The sequence below is a fragment of the Panthera pardus genome, unplaced genomic scaffold (assembly GCF_024362965.1).
Source record: "Panthera pardus isolate Hobbes unplaced genomic scaffold, ASM2436296v1 HiC_scaffold_2, whole genome shotgun sequence".
Lineage (NCBI taxonomy): Eukaryota > Metazoa > Chordata > Mammalia > Carnivora > Felidae > Panthera > Panthera pardus.
This window is the reverse complement of record NW_026526765.1, coordinates 106,039,312-106,058,648: the sequence shown is the minus strand read 5'-3', so window position 1 is coordinate 106,058,648 and position 19,337 is coordinate 106,039,312. Positions and strand designations below refer to the sequence as shown.

The window sequence follows — 19,337 nt, the reverse complement described above, 5'->3', positions numbered from 1 at the left end:
ATCTCCTTGACTTAATTTTAAAAAGTAAATAGAAATTATACCTATATAGTTAACTCTATCACTTAAACAGGTGCTACATCTATGAAACTTTAATTCTGTTCCATTCTTTAATCAAGGAACATAAAAGTGTATATTAAATCAAATCCTTAAAGAATAATTATTTAATTAGACTTTTTAAACCACATGTTATGAATTTATGCAGATATTTGAGGTGATTTTTCTTTTTACAGCTTTATAGCACTGTTTTAAGAGGACTGATATGAGTGAGGTAGCTTGTTTAACTGGATAGTTTCTTGGTATGGAAAGGATAGCTCTACTGTCTGCCATATATCAGATGTGGAAGTTTTACCTGTTTACAATACCTTCAAAGTACTAAAGCTAATAAAAGTGTATTCATTGTCACAGCACAGCCACACCGTTCCTATAAACCATACTCATTTTGTGTTGGCTAGCTGGCTCAGTCAGTTAAGCGTGCAACTTTTGATTTTGGCTCAGGTCATGATCTCATGGTTCATGGGTTAGAGCCCCATGTCAAGATCCTCACTGTCAGCACGGAGCCTGCTTGGGATATTCTCTCTCTCTCTCTCTCTCTCTCTCTCTCTCTCTGACTTTCCCCTCCCTCCTCTCTCTGTCTCTCTCTCAAAAAAAAAATAAAGAGATGCCTGGGTGGCTCAGTGGTTAAGCATACAACTTCAGCTCAAGTCATAATCTCATGGTTCATGAATTTGAGCCCTGTATCAGGCTCTGTACTAACGCCTCAGAGCCTGGAGCCTGCTTCTGATTCTAGGTCTCCCTCTCTGTGCCCCTCCCCTCCTCATTCTCTCTCTCTCTCTTTCTCTCTCTCTTTCTCTCTCTCTCTCAAAATTAAATAAACATTAAAAAAATTTTTTAAATAAATAAAAACAAAAAAAATAAGCCATACTCATTTTTTCTGTAGTTGGGGTCATTTCACTGACATCAGATTTTTGCCCGATGAAAGTCACAATACAAATGTATTAAAAACCCAAGAAAGAATTTTAATATGTGAAAATTAGAGCAGTTCGTTACCACCATCATTTAATAGGAATAGTCCCAATATTCAGCTCTTCACTGGATGTGTCCACTGAGATTTCTGGGAATCTTCTAAAATTGTATGGAACTTTTATGCTTGTATGAACGTTTGCATTTCGGGGAGGGTCCATAACTTTGACTAGATTCTCTAAAGAATCTGTAGTGAAGGTTAGGAATTTCTATTTTAAATAAACTTCCCCCACCCCAACTAAATTGGTCTGCTTTTCTCTGGAAAACAGTGTGGAGGTTCCTCAAAAAATTAAAAGTAGAATTACCCTATGACCCAGCAATACCACTGCTAGGTATCTACCCAAAGGATACAGGAATGCTGATGCATAGGGGCACATGTACCCCAATGTTTATAGCAGCACTTTCAACAATAGCCAAATTATTGAAAGAGCCTAAATGTCCATCACCTGACGAGTGGATAAAGAAGATGTGGTTTATATATATAAGGGAATACTACTTGGCAATGAAAAGAATGAATTCTGGCCATTTGCAGCAACATGGTGGAACTGGAGGGTATTATGCTAAGTGAAATAAACCAGGCAGAGAAAGACAGATATCATATGTTTTCACTCATATGTGGATCTTGAGAAACTTAACAGAAGACTATGGAGGAGGGGAAGGGGAAAAAAAAAAGTTACAGAGAGGGAGGGAGGCAAACCATAAGAGACACTGGATACTGAGAACAAACTAGTGTAGATGGGGGTGGGGGAGAGGGGAAAGTGAGTGATGTGTAGGGAGGAGGGCACTTGTTGGGATGAGCACTGAGTGTTGTATGGAAACCAATTTGACAATAAATTATATTTAAATAAGTAAGTAAGTAACTAAGTAAGTAAGTCTGCTTTTTTCTAAAACATCCTCTCTCTCTGCCAGTCCCCATGCTTGTAGTCTCTACTTTTCCAGTCCTCTCCTGAGGTCTTTCTCTTGCCCTGCCCACCCTAAGGTCCAGCCTTCATCATAGGTATTACATAGTGCTCCAGTCCTAATATTGCTGTGTTCGAGTTACTATCCCATTCTTTTGGCAACTAAGCTGCTCTATCCTGTATTCTTTATCTTTTCATGTACTGTTCCCTCCTCCCACACACCAGATTATAAAATGTGTTAGTATGAGAACTATGTCTTTATCTTTCAGCATTCCCAGTTAATAAGTTACACCCTAAACATACTTTGATAAGTGCTCAGTTTATACCCTTATTGTTCCTAATAATGCCACTGCAACAGCCAAGTCCTGCATTAGATGCTGTTTCCTGATAGCATTACAAAACTTTACAGAAGGTATAAAATGAAAAACTTATATTAGGATAATCATTCATCTAGGTAGGACGTATTTTTCTTAATGCTGATTGGATGAATCCTTATGATTTTGTCCTCTATTGACAGTGGAACGAACCATGTTAGACTTTCCCCAGCATGTCTCCTCTGACAAAGAAGTGCGGGCAGCAAGTACAGAAGCAGACAAAAGACTTTCTCGTTTTGATATCGAGATGAGCATGAGAGAAGATATATTTCTGAGAATTGTTCATTTACAGGTAAATGATGTTATAAACTCTTTTAAAAGAAAAACAAAATCTGTACTAAAAAAGTAAAAATCTTTGACCAACAATAAAAAGTATTTGAGGGCGCTTGGACGGCCCAGTTGGTTAAGCATCAGACTTTTGATTTCATCTCAGGTCATGATTTTATGATTTCAAGTTCATGAGTCCAAGCCCCGCATCAGGCTCTGCGCTGACAGTGTGGAACTTGCTTGGAATTCTCTCTCTCTCTCTCTCTCTCTCACTCCCTCACTCCCTTTCCCTCCCTCCCTCCCTCTCCCTCTCCCTCTCCCTCTCCCTCTCCCTCTCCCTCTCCCTCTCCCTCTCCCTCCTTCTCTCTTTCTCTCTGTTCCTCCCCTGCTTGTATTCTTTCTCTCAAAATAAACAAATAAACTTTAAAAAAAGGTATTTGAAAATTTCTAGATTTTGTTTCTAATTATTATAGTAATGGGTACAGCATAGTATTTATTGTTATACTACGTAGGTTAATGTTGAGTTGCTAATTACATTCACTTAATACTAAAGACCAAGTGTGAAAAAGTGTACCTCTATAAATCTAAGGATTGTTAATTGTCATGAACATAATGGTTACTCTTTGAATTTTCTAAATGTTGCAAGGTTTATATTAGATCAGATCAACTAAATGGAATTGAATTGTTTATCTGTAAATATCATGTGGTTTTGGCCATGATATTAATGACATATGCCATTGTTGATGCTGCATGCCAAAGTCATTCCTCTCTGTCATCCTTACATTTTTCAAGACTCACAGAAATTACAGACAATGAATGTTTTAGGTAGGTCTGCCTTGAGTGCTTTTGATATTTTCATCACCAATGTTGATTTGCTTCCTGGCATTTTCATCATGTCTTTGCTTTGAATTTTTATTTTCATGACACTCAGCAATTTGTTTGGAAAACAGCCATTCTTTATAATCCTAGACATTTTTGTTTAATTTTGCATGTTTCTTTATTCAAATCTCAAACATTTTGGGGGCACCTGGGTGGCTCAGTCCGTTAGGTGGCCGACTACAGCTCAGGTCATGATCTCACGGTCTGTGAGTTCGAGTTCCACATCAGGCTCTGTGCTGACAGCTCAGAGCCTGGAGCCTGCTTCCGATTCTGTGTCTCCTTCTCTCTCTGCCCCTTCCCTGCTTGCTCTCTGTCTCTCTCTCAAAAACAATAAACATTAAAAAAAATTTTTTTTAAATCTCAAACATTTTGTTCCTTTTAGCAAATTATGATAAGAGTTGAAATAAGAAAGCAGTTTTATTTCACGTTTTAACTTACTAAAGAATATGTAATCAAGACTTTAGACATTTAAGATATATGTGCTGTCTATTCTCTCATGTCAGATAGGCACTTTTTACCCTGTAATTTATATTCATCTATATTGTTCATAACTGTTCATCTTTTTTTTTTTTTTAAGTTTATTAATTTTGAAAGAGAGAGCAGGACAGGGGCAGAGAGAGGGAGAGAGAGAATCCCAATCAGGCTCCTCACTGTGAGTGCAGACCCCAATATGGGGTCAAACTCACTAACCATGAGATCATGACCTGAACTAAAATCAAGAGTCAGATGCTTAACCAGCTGAGCCACCCAAGTGCCCCCATAACTGTTCACCCTTAGCACTATAAAAATAACATAAACTTTAATAACTTCATGATTATTCTTTATTAGTTACATTGTTCTCTTTTTTTGACCTCAGTTATTACTCTGTGTGATTCAAATCATGGCCCTTACAGTCTCCTTTATTTTATTTCATCCCCCCCCACCAATCTAATTCCTTTCTAGGTCTATATTAGGTATGTCTTTTAAAACTTTTTCCAGAATATCTCATTTTCTTTTGTTAACTCTGTTTTCATTCTGACTTCTAAGTTTTCATTTGGAATTTTCTAGCCTCAAGAAGGTATTGCAATCTTAATGTTATATATCATGTTTAATGTTTTTCTCTGATATTTACGAATGTTCTCAAGATATGGAAGGTGTGTCACTTTAGATTTCTTTGTTACACTTTTATTGGAATCTGATCCCAGTAAATTTGGAAACAAACTGCTGCCAGGGTAGTATACTAAAATACTATACCAGATAGACACCAGTGCATTCATCATATTAGTTCATTTGTTTGGGCTGGTTTTATTGTAATAATTTACAGTGGTTTCAGAGTCATTTCCATAATTTTTCCTTTTTTCCAAGAGAGTAATTATTCCCATACATGTCATTCGTTATGTGACCATTGGTAGGAGCTTTTACTGTATCTGTTAAGGCTAGATCAGAATAATAAACAAATAACAATTTTTTTTTATGCAGTGGAGCTTATCTGGTGAATTTAGTTACCTTTAAGTACCTTCATTGACAAATAGTTGTATTTATTTAGGCAGTATTTTTTTTTTTATTGTATTTTATTTTTTTGATAGAGACAGGATGACTATAGGAAAGGGGTAGAGGGAGATGATAGAGAGAGAGAGAGAATCCCAAGCAGGCTCAATGCTCAGCATGGAGCTTGACGTAGGACTGAATCCCACCACCCTGGGATCAATCACGACCTGAGCCGAAATCAAGGTGGACGCTCAACGAACTGAGCCACCAGGTGCCTCTATTTTATTTTAATTCTAATATAGTTAAGATATAGTGTTAAATTGCTTTCAGGTATACAATATAGCCATTTGACAATTCTATATATTACTCGGTATATAGGTAGTATTTTTTTTAAATCTAAAAGTATCAATATGAGTTTTCTGCTAGTACTGGACACTTTAACAAATGGTAAATTTCATCCCATTCATACCTAAAAGACAAAGGTAGATATATCTATTTACTTTTCAGTGTAATGTTGTAAGTAAAATAGGGCAACCATGATGTGACACATAAAGCCTTCATTAAGTTGGATAATAGGTTCTTAAAAGTATATTAAATCAGCAATTTCAGGCATAACCTACTAAAATGAGGGTACTGTAATACTGAGATTTCAAGATACCACCAATGTAGACAATAATCAAATATATTTTTAGTTTGATATAAAATGTTATTTTAGCTCTTGTGTTGTTCTTCACGTAGGATTAATAAATAGAAATAAGAAATTAGGGGCACCTGGCTGGCTCAGTCAGTGGAGCATGCAACTCTTGATCTCAGGGTTCTGAGTTCAAGCCCCACATTGGGTGTAGAGATTACTTAAAAAATAAAATCTTTAAAAAATATATGAAATTACTTTTCTCAGGTCTTTGTGCAAAATCTGCGTTCAGTAAGCCTTCCAGTTATCTATTGATGTATAATCTATTACTTCAAAACTTACTGCCTAAAAATAGCAGCAATCATTTTTTTTTCTGTCATGGTTTCTGTGGATCAGGAATTCAGAAAGGAATCAATCAGTTGGGTAGCTCTGGCTTGGGGTCTTACATGGAAAAAGGAAGTGGTGGCTGGAGCTGAAGCATGTGGAGGCTAACCAGACATCTCTCTCTTGCTGTCATGTCTGGGCACCTACATGTTGTCTCTTCCTGTGGTCTAATTTGGGCCTCCTCATGGCATGGCAGCATCAGGGTAGTAGGACTTGTTTCATGGAGACTCAGGACTCCAAGAATGGTGTTTCCACAAACTCCACAGAAGCCGCCGTTACATTTTCTGACCTCAGAAATCAACTAGCATCACTTCTGCCATACTGTACTGATTGACCAGTCACTGTGACCTGCCCAAATTCAGGGGACACGACATCTCAGTCTAAGGAGTATCAACTTATTTGCAGTCATGTTTCAAAACCTCCAAAATAAGTCATGTGTTGACTCTGGATGGATGAAATTATAATAGAGCCTGAGACTAACCAGTGTACCATAGTCTTCCTGCCTCCTTCTTATGTGTGATTAGTACTTTACATTTACACAGCAGTATAGTTATCTAATTTAACTTTCCTACCAAGCTTGTGAGGCATCCCTTTTTTATAAATGGAGATACTGAAGTTCAGAAATGGTAACTTCTCAAGAGCCACAGAGGTAAATATTTAGTCATTGTTCATAAACTAAAGCTAGAAACAGTTGGTGACCAATCTGAAAGCTAGGCCTTTAGTAATTGGTGCTAGGACAGGGGTTTTCAAATGTGGGAAAGAAAAAATTGGTTCTTCTCCTCACAAGCAAACTGAGAAACAGCTTTTCGAAAATTATATAGGAATATGTCTTTATGATACCTGAGCAGAGAAGTATTTGTGAAACAAGACCCCAAAGTCCTAACTAAAGCATAAGACGGATAAACATGATTTCATTAAAATAAAGAACTTCTGGAGTTCCTGGATGGCTCAGTCAGTAAAGCATTCTATTCATTTGGATTCTGTCTCCCTCTCTCTCTGCCCCTCCCCTGCTCACACACACACTCTCTCTCTCTCTCAAAAATAAGTAAACTTAAAAAAAAAAAAATACGGGAGCCTAGGTGGCTAGGTTGGTTAAGCCTCTGGCTTCGGCTAAGATCATGATCTTGTGGTCTGTGAGTTCAAGCCCTACATCATGCTCTGTGCTGATGGCTTGGAGCCTGGAACCTGCTTCAGATTCTGTGTCTCCCTTCTCTCTCTGCCCCTTCCCTGCTCATGCTCTGTCTCTCTCTCAAAAATAAATAAACATTGGGGCGCCTGGGTGGCGCAGTCGGTTAAGCGTCCGACTTCAGCCAGGTCACGATCTCGCGGTCCGTGAGTTCGAGCCCCGCGTCGGGCTCTGGGCTGATGGCTCGGAGCCTGGAGCCTGTTTCCGATTCTGTGTCTCCCTCTCTCCTCTCTGCCCCGCCCCCGTTCATGCTCTGTCTCTCTCTGTCCCAAAAATAAATTAAAAAAAAAATAATAATAAAAAAAATAAATAAATAAATAAACATTTAAAAAAGTAATAAAAAATAAAATAAATAAAAACAAATGCCCATTTATAACTTTGAGGCTTAGAAAAAATAAAGAACTTCTATTAATAATGTGAAAAGACACTAAAACTAAAAAATACTGAAATACCCAAATACTAAATTAAGAAATTTATAAAACAGGAAACTAGCAAAGCATTAGTACCTAGGATATATAAAGAGCTAAAACAACAACAACAAATCCCAAAAGAAAAATGGGCAAAGGACATGAAAAGATATTTCAGAAGAAACATAAATGTCAATTAAACATGAAAAGATGTTCAACCTCGTCAGTAATTGTGGAAATGCAGATGAAGATCCCAATAGGATACCATTTCATTCACTGGATTTGCAAAATCTAAGAAGTCTAACAATGCCAACAATCTGTGAATGTGAATCAATGGGAATGTTTGTTCACTACTGGTAAAGGTGTAAATTAATTAAAAAATTAGAGTAATAACTAATTTGGAGAAAAACTTAATATTATGAAGTAGGATCTCACATTCTCCATAACTCAGCATATCCTCACTGTCTCCTACCTCCCCATTTATCTAGAAATACTTTTGCATTTGTACACAGGTGAAATTGGACACTTGTACATAACAACATTATCTATAATAGCAAAACACTGAAACAACTTAGATTTCCATTAGCAGGAAAGTGGATCAGTGAATTTTAGTATATTTACATTGGAATATTTTATAGCAGTAAAGTAAATAAACTACAGCAACATGCAACAGCATGGCTGAATATGAGTAACAGTGAAAGAAAAAAGTCCCAGAACACTACCTACAACTCAATATCATTTTACCAAGCTCAAAAAGAAGCAAACCAAATGTATACATACTGGTAAAATTGAAAAAAAAAAAATGTTTAACATAAAATTCAAGAGAATGGTTACCTGTTGCATAGGAAAGTATAGCAGTGTTGTTAATATTCTTTTTCATAAGTTAAAAGGTAGATTTCATTTGTCTTTATAACATGTATATGTAATTTTACCCGTTTGTTATATAAAAATTATTACATGCAAATTTAACATGTTAAATTTATCCTTAATTCTACCAGGAAAAAAAAAAGGAATAAGAAATTAAAACAAACATTTCCTTATTCCTTTCAGTTAAAAATGTCCAGGTATCAAAAGCCAGCAGTCAAGGCCACAGATCTTGGTGTTTCCCCATCCTGACAAAGGTTTCTTAGTTGTTGGCTAAAGCCAGCAAAGGTTTCATACACCCTCTTTCAAGCCATATTGGTGAGAAAAATGTGCACTGTCTCTATGTTGAAACAGTCCAGGCATATAACATTTTATTCCAGTGGACTACTGAGTAATAAGCACAGAAGAGGGACTCTTTAGTGAAATAAGAGTCTCATTTATGCAAGCTGAATTGAGAAATACAGTTATCTATTTTAATATTGTTTATACTAATCTTTTAGAGCCCTGGGCTTTTGTCAGGCTGATTAATCTTAGCCACCTAGTGAAAAGTTTTAATTTTAAAGTGTAAAATAATGCTTTGAAGCATTATACATTTTTGTATTCCACCAGCCATGGAAGCCTCATGCCAAATTAAAATACAGGAAACATGCCTTAAAACCATGGCAAAAAAAAAAAGAAAGGAAGGAATGGAAGAAAAGAGGAAAAGGAAAGAAAAAAGAAAAGAAAAGAAAAACAAAGAAAAGAGAAGAAAAAAGGGAGAGTGGCAGGGAAGGAAAAAACTAAGTCCAAAATTCAGCATGGTAATGATAAGTGTCTTAACCTACACCATCCCTTCTTGATTTTGAAATACGTAAGTCTAGTTATTGGTCATAATCAGAACTACTGAAACTTGTAGCTTTGTGAGGCTTTAAAAGCCTAGAAACAAAGCATCAACTACCTTGCCTTAGTTTCTCCATTAGCCAGACACCACTCCTGTGCTTCCTGAGTGCTTAACTCTGTCTTCACTCACTACATGATCCTGACATTGTCTGCTAATGTATCTTTTTTCTTTCATATTACTTAAAGCACTTGCAGGATATTCATCTTTCTTTCCCTGGTACCTAGTGTAAGTGAGAGCTCGGTGAATGTATGCCGAATCAAGCTAAACTGGCCCCAGTTAAATGTGTCTTCGTTCAGGATGACACTTCACACTCCCAGTGTCCTCACTGTGCTGTGACTCATACCAAAGCAGGGGCTCCTGTGGTGGTAAGTTGAATTAGTAGTAAGCAAGCAGGCCTTTGTGTGGCCCTCCTGTCTGGGAACATAGGCAGCTGCCTAAGAATGCCTGCTTCACCATAGTCAGATAGAAACCTAACAGAAAACAACATTTAAAAGGACAGAAGGGGTACCTGGGTGGCTTAGTAGGTTAAGCGTCCAGCTTTGGCTCAGGTCATGATCTCTCGGTTTGTGAGTTCGAGCCCCGCATCAGGCTCTGTGCTGACAGCTCAGAGCCTGGAACCTGCTTTAGATACTGTCTCCCTCTCTCTCTGCCCTTCCCCCACTCACGTTCTATCTTTCTCTGCCTCTCAAAAATGAATAAATGTTTAAAAAAATAAATAAAAGTTCCAAATGGCCAACAGACACATGAAAAGATGCTCAACATCACTCCTCATCAGGGAAAGACAAATCAAAACCACACTGAGATACCACCTCATACCGGTCAGAGTGACTAAAGTGAACAAATCAGGAGACTATAGATGCTGGCAAGGATGTGGAGAAACGGGAACCCTCTTGCACTGTTGGTGGAAATGCAAAGTGGTGCAGCTGCTCTGGAAAACAGTATGGAAGTTCCTCAAAAAATTAAAAATAGAACTACCCTATTACCCAGCAATAGCACTGCTAGGAATCTACCCAAAGGATACAGGAATGCTGATGTGTAGGGGCACATGTACCCCAATGTTTATAGCAGCACTTTTAACAATAGCCAAATTATGGAAAGAGCCTAAATGTCCATCACCTGACGAGTGGATAAAGGAGATGTGGTTTATATATATAAGGGAATAATACTTGGCAATGAAAAGAATGAATTTTGGCTATTTCCAGCAACGTGGATGGAACTGGAAGGTACTATGCTAAGTGAAATAAGCCAGGCAGAGAAAGACAGATATCATATGTTTTCACTCATATGTGGATCTTGAGAAACTTAACAGAAAGTGGTCTCGTTTCATTCTTCTGCATGTTGCTGTCCAGTTCTCCCAGCACCATTTGTTAAAGAGACTGTCTTTTTTCCATTGGATATTCTTTCCTGCTTTGTCAAAGATTAGTTGGCCATACTTTTGTGGGTCTAGTTCTGGGGTTTCTATTCTATTCCATTGGTCTATGTGTCTGTTTTTGTGCCAATACCATGCTGTCTTGATGATTACAGCTTTGTAGTAGAAGCTAAAGTCTGGGATTGTGATGCCTCCTGCTTTGGTCTTCTTCTTCAAAATTACTTTGGCTATTTGGGGCCTTTTGTGGTTCCATACGAATTTTAGGATTGATTGTTCTAGCTTCGAGAAGAATGATGGTGCAATTTTGATTGGGATTGCATTGAATGTGTGGATAGCTTTGGGTAGTATTGCCATTTTAACCATATTTATTCTTCCAATCCATGAGCACGGAATGTTTTTCCATTTCTTTATATCTTCTTCAATTTCCTTCATAAGATTTCTATAGTTTTCAGCATACAGATCTTGTACATCTTTGGTTAGGTTTATCTAGGTATTTTATGCTTCTTGGTGCAATTGTGAATGGGATCAGTTTCTTTATTTGTCTTTCTGTTGCTTCATTATTAGTGTATAAGAATGCAACTGATTTCTGTACATTGATTTTGTATCCTGCGACTTTGCTGAATTCATGTATCAGTTCTAGCAGACTTTTGAAACTAGACCACTTTCTTACACCATTCACAAAAACAAACTCAAAATGGATAAAGGACCTGAACGTGAGACAGGAAACCATCAAAACCCTAGAGGAGAAAGCAGGAAAAAGCCTCTCTGACCTCAGCCGCAGCAATTTCTTACTTGACACATGCCCAAGGGCAAGGGAATTAAAAGCAAAAATGAACTATTGGGACCTCATGAAGATAAAAAGCTTCTGCACAGCAAAGGAAACAATCAACAAAACTAAAAGGCAACCGATGGAATGGGAAAAGATATTTGCAAATGACATATCGGACAAAGGGCTAGTATCCAAAATCTATAAAGAGCTCACCAAACTCCACACCCGAAAAACAAATAATCCAGTGAAAAAATGGGCAGAAAACATGAATAGACACTTCTCTAAAGAAGACATCCAGGGGGCGCCTGGGTGGCTCAGTCGGTTAAGCGGCTGACTTCGGCTCAGGTCATGATCTCGTGGTCCGTGAGTTCGAGCCCCGTGTCGGGGCTGTCTGTGCTGACAGCTCAGAGCCTGGAGCCTGTTTCAGATTCTGTGTCTCCCTCTCTCTGACCCTCCCCCTGTTCATGCTCTGTCTCTCTCTGTCTTCAAAAATAAATAAACGTTAAAAAAAAAATTTAAAAAAAACAAAAATAAGAAGACATCCAGATGACCAACAGGCACATGAAAAGATGCTGAACGTCGCTCCTCATCAGGGAAATACAAATCAAAACCACACTCAGATACCACCTCATGCCAGAGTGGCTAAAATGAACAAATCAGGAGACTATAGATGCTGGCGAGGATACCACCTCATGCCAGAGTGGCTAAAATGAACAAATCAGGAGACTATAGATGCTGGCAAGGATGTGGAGAAACGGGAACCCTCTTGCACTGTTGGTGGGAATGCAAACTGGTGCAGCCACTCTAGAAAACAGTGTGGAGGTTCCTCAAAAAATTAAAAATACACCTACCCTATGACCCAGCAATAGCATTGCTAGGAATTTACCCAAGGGATACAGGAGTGCTGATGCATAGGGGCACTTGTCCCCCAATGTTTATAGCAGCACTCTCAACAATAGCCAAATCATGGAAAGAATCTAAATGTCCATCAGCTGATGAATGGATAAAGAAATTGTGGTTTATATACACAATGGAGTACTACCTGGCAATGAGAAAGAATGAAATATGGCCCTTTGTAGCAACGTGGATGGAACTGGAGAGTGTTATGCTAAGTGAAATAAGCCATACAGAGAAAGACAGATACCATATGGTTTCACTCTTATGTGGATCCTGAGAAACTTAACAGGAACCCATGGGAGAGGGGAAGGAAAAAAAAAAAAAAAAAAAAAAAAAGAGGTTAGAGTGGGAGAGAGCCAAAGCATTAGAGACTCTTAAAAACTGAGAACAAACTGAGGGTTGATGGGGGGTGGGTGATGGGTATTGAGGAGGGCACCTTTTGGGATGAGCACTGGGTGTTGTATGGAAACCAATTTGACAATAAATTTCATATTTAAAAAAAAAAACTTAACAGAAGACTATGGGGGAGGGGAAGGGGGAAAAAAGTTACAGAGAGGGAGGGAGGCAAACCATAAGAGACACTGGATACGGAGAACAAACTGGGAGTTGATGGGGGGTGGGGGAGAGGGGAAAGTGAGTGATGGGCATTGAGGAGGGCACCTGTTGGGATGAGCACTGGGTGTTGTATGGAAACCAATTTGACAATAAGTTATGTTTAAATAAATGAACAGGAAAAAGGAGAACAAAACTTCATATATAACATATTTAAGTAAGTTATGCCTCTGTCTTAGCTTTTGCAATAGAATCTGTATTCTGTTATCTTCTATTGCTTTAGCATATCAGTTTTTCTAAATGATATTCAAAAGAATATACTATCTTAATTTTCAGGATTCTTTTTTTTTAATGTTTATTTATTTTAGAGATGGAGAGAGAGACAGAGCACAAGTGGGGGAGGAGCAGAGAGAGAGGGAGACACAGAATCTGAAACAGGCTCCAGGCTCTGAGCTGTCAGCACAGAGGCAGCACAGGGGCTTGAACTCAGGAACAGGGAAATCAGGACCTGAGCTGAAGTCAGATGGTCCACCCACTGGGCCACCCAGGCGCCCTGGGATTCTTTTTTTTTTTTTTTTTTTGTAATTTTTTTTTATTTTGAGAGAGACAGAGACAGCACAAGTGTGGGTGGGGCAGAGAGAGAGGGTGAGAGAGAATCCCAAACAGGCTCCGCACTGTGAGCACAGAGCCCAACGTGGGGTTAGAACCCACAGGATCATGGGAACATGACTTGAGCCAAAACCAAGAGTCAGATGCTGAACTGACTGAGCCACCCAGCCACCCCTGTTTTCAGGATTCTTTTAACACGGTTATAATTCCTACTTTGTGTACACAATATAGAATGTCCCACTGAAAAAAAAATTTATTTACACATTTTTTAAGTTTATTTATTTTGAAAGAAAGAGAGAGGGAGAGACAAAGAGAATCCGAAGCATTCTCCATGCTGTCAACACAGAGTCCAATGAGGGGCTTGATCTCATGAACCATAAGATCATAACCTGAGCCGAAATCAAAAGTAGGATGCTCAATGAACTAAGCCACCCAGGTGCCTCTATATATTTTAGAAACTGAAAATGTGAAGGTCTTGTGAAGAAAAGGACAAAGTCATGGGATAGAAGGTGGGGAGGATTTGGGGGATATTAAGAAAATTTTCACTTATTTATAATGAAATTTTGAAGAATGATAATAAATTAAGATTTTGTGATACAGTGGTATATGGTATATTGGGGAAAGTACCAAATTAAGAATTTGAGAAATTTACTTCTATCCATTTTTACTAATAAATAGCTGAATGATCTCAGGAACTTCTCTTCAGTTTTCTTGTCTGTAAAATGAATATACAAGCATATGTGTAAGTGTGTGTGCACGTGTGCATGGGTGCTTTCACGCTTCTATATAAAAGCTCTTTGTTACAGGAAGAGGTTAGGGGGAAACTAAATCTTGTCACCACAGAGATTAAATGAATTAAGTGCCTCTGCTGTCAGATTATATAAATTTGAAAGTTACTTCAGAGCACTTTAGGCCTTGCCCGAACCATGAAGAGGAGAAACTTCACCCAAAGAGGCCTGAGACCTTGTTCGATTCAAGTGGATTCAATTCTTGTTCAGCAAGGATGGTGCAAGGCCAGCAGAACAGTGTAGTAAGTACTTGGGCCGTAATTCTGACCTTGCCTGGAGATTGTAAGGGAGAATATTCTTATGATCAGCTCTGGGACAGGAATGTGCTTCAGAAGCACATTTTAGAAGTGCTTAACTCCTACTAGAGCCCTCCAGAGATTGCCGAGACCTCAGAGTCTGACTGGCAGATGGTGCCTGGTTACAATTGAGTCAGAATTTTGTTAAGTGTCATTTTTGTGCCCAGTCAACTATTTCAGTACAGATGATTAGTCATATTTTAATTAGACCTAATTCAGGGCAGATTTTTCATAGAATATCCTTCTACCTGTTTATGCTTGTCTTACCTTTTTGGGGGAGTCAATAGTTTTTACCTAATCTAGACCATGAGTTTTGAGTTTACTGTGCTGAGTACGCTTCTGGGCTGTCTGAAGTAGCAGCCCTGGTGCTCCCAGATACAGCAAGTCCAGGCACTCCTAGTTGGGGAGCCCCTCCTGATGGAGCTTAGCACAGAGTGAGAGTTCTGCTCGCGTCAGCTGCTGAGATATGTGAAGAGCCTCTGTTCTCAGGTCAGGGCCAGTGTGACCAGGTAAACCCAGGAACCAAGTACGTGGTACACTGCTGTGTAGCAGTGTGCCTGGCTTCTGCCTTGGCCCACTTCCCTGATGGGAAAGCCCTCTGCTCCCAATCTCAGCCTGCTCATTTGGGTCCTTCACAACTTAACCCAACTCTTGACAGGCCCTTTTCACTGCAGTTTTTTTTCTGCCCCTGCTACATATAGCTCCTGCCTAGATGCTCCCCAACCTTACAACATCCAGTATTGTACTTTCTAGAAACTCCTATTGCCATGCCCCACACCTTAGGGCATACTTTCTGGTACTGTTAAAACCGGCCTTGATAAATCCAGGTTAATCACATCCACATGAACTCTGTGATTTGAACTGCTAGCCGTCCCTGAGGGAGACAGCCCACAGCCCACTTAAGTCCCCCTGGCCATTCTGGGTTTCTTGCCATTGCAGGCACCTGCTGTGGGGACCCCAGTGTTTGCCAACACCAACTAGGGAGGGTTCCAACTCCAGTCATGCCAGCATGCTCAGAAGTTCTCCATGGTTATGAAAGGAGATTATTATAGAAAAAGGAGACTTACTGTTCTCTGCCTCCACAGAGAATAAATGCAGAGGAAACTATGAGTAATATATGCACATCAAGTGCTTTTTAGTACCAGGACATAAAATTTTTTATTGGCAGGCAAAGTGAGATACAGATTGTTATATTAAGTAGTGCCCTCAGTTAAAATACAGCTATTTGCCTGCTGCAACAAAATGTAAAAAATTACAGAATTATTGCAGCAAAGGCTTGCACCAACAGTCTAAAATGCAGACACTAAAGCTGAGCACTGTTCTTTCAAAGATACACTTAGTTGGGAAAATATAAAGTTCAGGGGTGGACAGCCCAGGTCTTCATGGAGAGAGAGTGCACCCAGTGGTAGATCTCTAAGGCTCTAGAGACAGAAGTCTCTCGTTGGCTGTCACCCAAACTGAGTCCATTACACCTGCTGACTCTGTCTACAGTCCATTTCCTCCGAAGGACCATGAACTGACCAGCCATCCAGATGTGCCATGCATATTATGCCACCTGTTTTGAAGAAACATCTGGTGTTTTTATTACCTTGCTATTGCTGGGGGAATTTTCCATTCTCCTCCAAGGCCCTCCATTCTTTTGAGTGATGTTGTTTGTGTTGCTGCATAAGGGTTCAAATGTTCTGTCCAGCTTTCCTCCTTTTTGTGCAGTGTTGACTCATTTTCCCCAGACACTTGTTCATATGCTGCTTGCTGTCGTCTCTTGATCTGTCTTGCCAAACGACAGTAAGGCATTTTTGAAGTGCCGGAAGTCTTTGGCTGGGGTTTTATCCAGCTGTCCTTGTTTGGTATGTTGGCAAAAGAGTCCCACTCTCCATTTGTGTAGAATTTGCCCATTATTTCTATTCCTGCCTCTCAAGTGGAGCCAGGTTAGCCAAATGATAGAAAATTAAATCCAGATGATTCGCGATAAGGAATATGTTTTATGAAAAAGACCATGGTCATAGGGAATGCTCAGAATGAGATTATGCAAATGTTTCTATTATCACACGTTCCAGTAGTACAGACGCTCTTGCTTCTAATGCAAGGCAAAGCAATTCTGGTTAGCTTTTTATTTATTTAATTTATCTCTTTTAAATGAGCAAAGCTCACTTAAGCATAAAAGAAATTAGGTCTTCAAAAGAGCCTGCCTCGTAATCACCTATGTGTTTCATAGCCCAACAGAGATGATGAATAAATTTGCTTTGGTCTCATAGTTGATAATATACCCATGCAGTGTTGTACAGAAATGGCTGTCATGCTCTTTCATTTCAGGAAACCTGTGATCTGGGTAAGATAAAACCTGAAGCCAGAAGATATTTGGAAAAGTCAGTTAAAATGGGAAAAAGGAATGGGCTCCATCTTCCAGAACAAGTACAAAATGTGAGTTTGTTTCTTTTTTTTTTTTTAATTTTTAAAAATGTTTTATTTTAAGTAGACTCCACACCCATCGTGGGGCTTGGACTCATGACCCTGAGATCAAAAGAGGCATGCTCTACCAACTGAGCCAGCCAGGCACCCTGTTTATTTTTCTTATTGGAAAGAAAAAGAATAAATAAACAAAATACAACAACAACAGCAACAACAACAAAAAAAACCAAGTAACACATTTGTAATATGGAAAATAACACATAATATTAAATCCGTTTACAATGTATTTGGTAGTCAGTGGTTTTAAATTCTGCAACCCCTAAAAAAAAAAAAAAAGAAAGAAAAAAAGTCTATAACTCCTGTAAACCTCATGGTGACTGACAAACAGCTCATGATTTTTTTTAATCCTGTATATTTTACCTTTGTTTCATGTGTGCTGGGTTTATTTTCCCTACTGTATTTTACATTTTCTTAAAGCTGGTTCCAGATCTTAATAGTTGATTTGCATCCTCACTCCCTTGGTCATACAGAGATAGCACACTCTGGTAATAAAATTTTTATGATGGAGAGTTTTATTCTCTTTCTGTCAAGATTTTATTTAAATTCTAGTTACATGTAGTGTAGTCTTAGTTTCAGGAATAGAATTCACTGATTCATCACTTCCAGATAACACCCAGTGCTCATCACAAGTGCACTCCTTAATGGCCCATCATCCATCTGGCCCCTCCTGCCACCCACTTCCCCTCAGCCACCCTCAGTTTGTGCTCTATAATTAAGTCTCTTATGGTTTGCCTCCCTTTCTGTTTTTATCTTATTTTTCCTTCCCTTCCCCTATGTTTATATGATGGAGAGTTTTAATACAAGCATTTTAGAATGAAATACCCTATGATTAATACAGTTAACCCTTGAAGAGCCTGAGGGTCAGGGTGGTGACCCCCTGCACAGTCAGAAATACACATATAACTTCTGACTCCCCAGAAATTTAACTACTAAAGTATCCTATTGACCAGGAACTTTATCCATAATGTAGTCAATTAACTTGTATTTTGTATGTTTTGTGTATTATATACTGTATTCTTAAAGAAGGCCAGAAAAAAGAAGATGTTATTGAGAAAATTGTAAGCAAAAGAAAAAACACTGACAGGACTGAAATTTATTTACTGAAAAAAATCTGTGTATATGTGGACCCGGATAGTTCAAATCCCTGTTGTTCAAGGGCCAACTGCATATACCTTTTAAAGCCAGAGAGATTAGCTACTGAAAAATGCTTCTCAAACTGTCTCTTGTCTAATGCTGATCACACCTTCCAGTTTAGTAAACTCAGCTGTAGAATTAACTCATTCTTCTTGGACAGGAAAAACAAACCCATGATTTGTTTCCAGGTCATTCTTCTATTCTCCTGTTCCAGTAGAACAGGAAATAACCAAGTGATGTTCAGCATAGTAGATACAACTGAAGGTACCACTGACATACCGGTACCTTTCTGTCACCCAGATGCCCTTTGAACACCTTGTGTCTTTACCTCGTTATAGGAGCAATGTGACTGATCTCACTTATCTGACCTTTTGTCTTCCTGGTCACTCATCAAATCTATTGGGCATGAACACTGTATTAGTTAAAATGTGTTTACTTACAGCTCACAAAACCCTGTTGACACAGTTTAAACAACAGGAGATTTATTTGCTTGTATAACTGGGAAGTTCCACCATCCAGAAGGACATAGAGAAGTCTCCATCAAACCTCCCCTCATGTCTTAGTGGTGGCCCAGATTCGATCATATGCCAAATCCCAAATCCCCTTTTAGTGAGGATAATGCCAGGCCTGGCTTACCTGAACCAGTCCCATCCCAATTGATATCCTAACTGGTATAGAGTCACACCCCTGGAACTTCAGATAGGATCAGGTCCCACCCAATCTACATGGCTACTGTAGAATGAGGGAGAGGGGAAGGGAGTTTGGGGTGACAACCAGAGTGTCCAAAAACAATATTGCGCAGTATGTGTTAAGTCAGCCGACTCAAATTTAGCGTGCAACAGAATTACCTGGAAAGCTTTTAAAGCTCTGAGTACAGGGCTTCATGTCTGAGAGTTTGTGTTTTCATTGGTTTGGTGTGAGTCTCAAGAATATGCATTTCTGGGGCACCTGGATGGCTCACTTGGTTGAGCATCCGACTTTTGATTTCAGCTCAGGTCATGATCTCATAGATGTGCGATCGAGCCCTGCTTCGTGCTCTACACTGGGCATGGAGCCCATTTAAGATTCTCCCTTCATCTTTCTCTGCCCCTCTCTCTCTCTTCTGTCTCTCAAGAAAAAAAAAAAAAAAAGAATAGCATTTCTAATAAATTCCCAGGTGATATTGAGGCTTCTGGTCAGGCCCATGCTTTGAGAAC

The 19,337-nt window shown here is 39.0% G+C and overlaps 1 protein-coding gene across 1 annotated transcript in view; it reads left to right on the top strand.

Moving 5' to 3' along the window:
- The window catches only part of NLN (neurolysin), a 102,480-nt gene that overhangs the window by 43,116 nt on the left and 40,027 nt on the right, over positions 1-19,337 (top strand). Inside the window, exons 3-4 of the mRNA XM_019414353.2 lie at positions 2,437-2,585; positions 16,852-16,959. Of these exons, the coding sequence (XP_019269898.1) occupies positions 2,437-2,585; positions 16,852-16,959 (257 nt within the window). The remainder of the gene's footprint in view (positions 1-2,436; positions 2,586-16,851; positions 16,960-19,337) is intronic.